Source organism: Uloborus diversus, chromosome 7, assembly GCF_026930045.1.
Source record: "Uloborus diversus isolate 005 chromosome 7, Udiv.v.3.1, whole genome shotgun sequence".
Classification (NCBI taxonomy): Eukaryota; Metazoa; Arthropoda; class Arachnida; order Araneae; family Uloboridae; genus Uloborus; species Uloborus diversus.
Genome location: NC_072737.1, coordinates 18,124,977 through 18,128,937, shown reverse-complemented (window position 1 = coordinate 18,128,937; position 3,961 = coordinate 18,124,977). Strand labels below are relative to the sequence as shown.

General features: G+C 34.7%; 1 protein-coding gene across 1 annotated transcript; it reads left to right on the top strand.

The window, feature by feature from the left end:
• Window positions 1-2,733: 2,733 nt before the first annotated feature.
• Window positions 2,734-3,518, top strand: LOC129226030 (transmembrane protein 222-like). Its single transcript, XM_054860606.1, has one exon. The coding sequence runs from the start codon at window positions 2,857-2,859 to the stop codon at window positions 3,412-3,414; it is 558 nt and encodes a 185-aa protein (XP_054716581.1). The 5' UTR covers window positions 2,734-2,856; the 3' UTR covers window positions 3,415-3,518.
• Window positions 3,519-3,961: the final 443 nt, after the last annotated feature.

Below are 3,961 nucleotides of genomic sequence, written 5' to 3'. Positions count from 1 at the left end.
TAATAGTTAGATTTCATATGGTAATTCATAATCTGTCATATCTGTTTAGCGTTCGTTTTACTGTCCCAAAATCGTGGTCGCAAAGGGTCCTGGTCCCACGAATTAAAATAATTGTTGAAAAATACTAAAATTTGCAAAAATGTTTACAAAATGGTTAAAAATATGTTTTTAAATATGCTCTTTCAGAAAAAATACTTTTAAAATTTTGGAAACAACCCTACTAGCAAAATTTCTTGCATCAACCTTGACAGATCTTGATATTATACTGACGGTGTCAATATTGACGTGTTTTATACTGCATAAAGCTTGCATAAAGATTAAAAAGCAATATTACTATAACAACACGTATGCAACATTGCATTCATCTTAAAATATCAATATTGATATTACCTTAAAATAACAACATTGCATACATGTTGATGCCGTCAAGATGATATTGATTTCATGCTGTCGCCGTCAAGGTAATTAGTACACAATAGAGCAGGTGGACCTTCGTTGATACTTGCGCATGCGCACAGTTTTTTCTACCCAGCGTCCCTCGCACTGCTGGCACATTGATTCAGTCGGTTCAGAGGAGTTGCACGTGGCTTTGCATTTTTTAGGCTTCGTTAAGTTGGTTGCTTAGTTATTAGTGTGGAATAGTATTGTTTTAGGAATAACTTATGAATAACTGATATTTGCATTTGTTTATTAATATAGTACTAAACAAGTCATATCGCAGACGATGTGCGATCAATGTTAGAAATGGCCGAAAATAACAAAGGACATGAAGTCCAGAATTTCGTATTATCACTTCAATCTCACAAGTAAGATTAATTTTATTCAATGGTTATTTATGTTATTCTTTGAGATAAATTCATATGTTTTGTCCATGGGATATTTTCAATGCTGACATCCATTTGAAAATGTACTTTTTTGTATTTATTTATTATTTTGCTACCTTTACTCTTAAATGTGCTATAAAAACTTCCGCAATTATTTCTAAATAGGCATTTTATGTCTTTATAATACAATTAGAAGCAAGAATTTAAAAAATAAGTCAAGTATTACGCAAAACGAAGAAACTTTCATTTTTTTAAATTAAATTGCGAGTACTATTAATATCTTTATATGAATTTCCGATCAGATGTCAGCTTTAAGAAAATATTCTCAGACTAGAAAACTATCTTGAAGAATAACAGAAATAATTAAAGAATGAAATTTAATTCTCGAGTTTGAAGTGAAAATAATACAAATAAATAAATGGATAAAACACCTTGCAAACGTGCTGATTTCATACTGTCACGTCAATGTATCCTGATATTTTCCTGTCATACCAAAATACGTATGCAATATTACAAAAGCAAGATCATCTTGCCTAGACCTTGATTTCATGCTGTCATGACAACATCTTGATATTATCCTGTCATATCAATACGTATGCAAGATTACAAAAGCAAGATCATCTTGCCTAGACCTTGATTTTATGCTGTCATGACAACATCTTGATATTATCCTGTCATATCAATACGTATGCAATGTTACAAAAGCAGCCTACCTTGATATTTTCCTGATATTATGCTGCATACACCTTGTCAGTCAATATTGTGGCAGCCTGCTGACAGCATAAAGGGAGTAACATAACAACATTGAGGCAGTATTAATGCAAGATGATTTTTCTTGCATGTCAACCTTTATGCAATACTGAGGCAAGATATTTTGCTTACTGGGAACCCAATTTAAAAGGTTCCATAACACAACACATCCAAGTTTCAAGAAAACAACTCAATACCTACTGCTGTAATGCTAAAATAAAATCATTCAGTTGCGACAAAAGCAATATCCATATTCAAAACATATAAATTTCCTTCTATAATTCTTTTCTCAAAAATACGGTTCACGTTCACACTTGTCTATGAAGTATTTATTTATTTAGAAGCTAAACAGCTTCATACATAGAGGATTGCGTGCCAAGCACATAGCCTCCGGACACACACAGGAAAGATTTACAACACAAGAGAAGGAAATAACACCCAGAGCACCGGCGGGAATCGAACCCACGATATCCGGGTAAAAAATGAAATTTCTACCACAGAGCGACGGAGGCACCGTCTATGCTTACGTTCGATGGCAATCGGCTGATCACAGAACGCTGCGGTTACTAGCCGGTTAGTCACCGGTCGACCGATTAAGTTCGTCGAACACAACCTATATGAAGTACTATTCCTATTCAGAGTCACAACTGACTACAACTGTAATTATGTCGAGGACTGCATACTAAGTGCCTTGCCTCCATTATTTTTATATACCGATAGATAGCAGCACCATCACCGGATCGAACAGTTAATGAGATTTAGAACTAGTCCAGGAGCTAATAGCTACCTAGTACTAGCACCCCCAGAGGTATCGTTTCACTTGGAGGATACCTATGAAGTACTTAATTATTTTCCGTGAAAGAAGAAATGCCGGAACGAGTTGTTCTCTTCAGACGAGCCCGTACTTACTCAGAAGAGTCAAGGCTAAACCACGTGTTTACAGGAAAATAATTAATCTTTTCTGTAAGCGAGCAAGTTCCAAAGTACTACAAAATTTCATTCATTAAACGAGACATGATAATATATGCTTTTGATTCTTTTTTGGTAATAATCTTCATGGACTTACCTTTGATTTGAATTTCTAAACAAAAAATGTCCGTACCGCTAGCCGTAACTGTTAAACAATGTAACCGTCACCGTAACTGCTCTTGTCAAAACATTGAATTTGGCATATTTTGGGGAAGTAGGAAACGTTGGTAATTTCTCTTTTAGTATATTTTAATTATTTTTTAAAACTTTTATTCACCAATTACGTTTATGCCGATAAACTTTTGAAATTGTTATGGTAGGAAAGCAGTACTCCTGCGAAGATAGCCCGGATTTAGAAAGAGATTGTATCTCTCCTTTGATGGATCACAGAAAATCTCGATACCCATTTTGTATAGTATGGACGCCCATTCCAATTCTTACCTGGATTTTTCCTTTTCTTGGACACATGGGAATTGCTCTCTCTACGGGGGTGATTCGCGATTTTGCTGGCCCCTATTATGTTTCAGAAGACGATATGGCGTTCGGAAAGCCCACCAAGTACTGGCAGCTGGATCCAATGAAGTCGAAAGGGGGCAGGGCAGCTTGGGATTTAGCCGTCACTGAAGCTTCCGAAGAATACAAACGAAGAATGCATAACTTGTTTTGCGATAATTGTCACTCTCATGTTGCTATGGCGCTGAACCTAATGCAGTATGGTGACAAATCTAATTGGAATATGGTCATTTTATGCTTTTACATGCTCATATTCGGGAAATATGTGAGCTTTTTAGGATTTTTAAAAACTTGGCTTCCATTCGTGATACTTGCAGGGTCTTTCATAACTATCGTGACATTACTGCATTATCTATGATTTGATTCTTATAAGTGTAATTTGCATAGCTGTAATTTTATAATTGTTTGTATCCTTGTCTATTTATCACATCCTAGTCAAATAAGCAACTGAAAGCTTTTAAATAAAACTCATATTGTTTGTAAGTTTGCCTTTTTTTTCTTTCAATATTTTTCACTGTTTACTACGGTGGTGTGATTATAGATCTTGTTTTCGCGTATTATTAAAAGCACTCCTGAATTTCTCGATTCACTTGCATGATAAATTTATTGCTTTATGTTATCACAAGCTGTACCCGCACGGTGATACCCGTGCTAAGAATTTAAGGTAGGCGAACACCCTAATTTTCGAAAAAAATCAATTTTGAGAAATTTAGAGAACCTTTCTAAATCCGCAATTGTTTTTTAAATAGATGAATTACTGAGAAAACTAGAAGAAACTTAATAAATTCAATTGCACTGCTTATGACTGAAAATTACTTTTTCTTTCTTGATTTTCTCATAACCACGTTTTCAGGTTCTTTATTATGCGAACAGCTCTAGAGAAAAAAACATTAACTCAAAAGATT

Excerpts from the sequence above, each read along its gene's own strand:
- LOC129226030 (XM_054860606.1), top strand. The coding sequence starts at position 2,857 with ATGGTAGGAAAGCAGTACTCCTGCGAAGATAGCCCGGATTTAGAAAGA.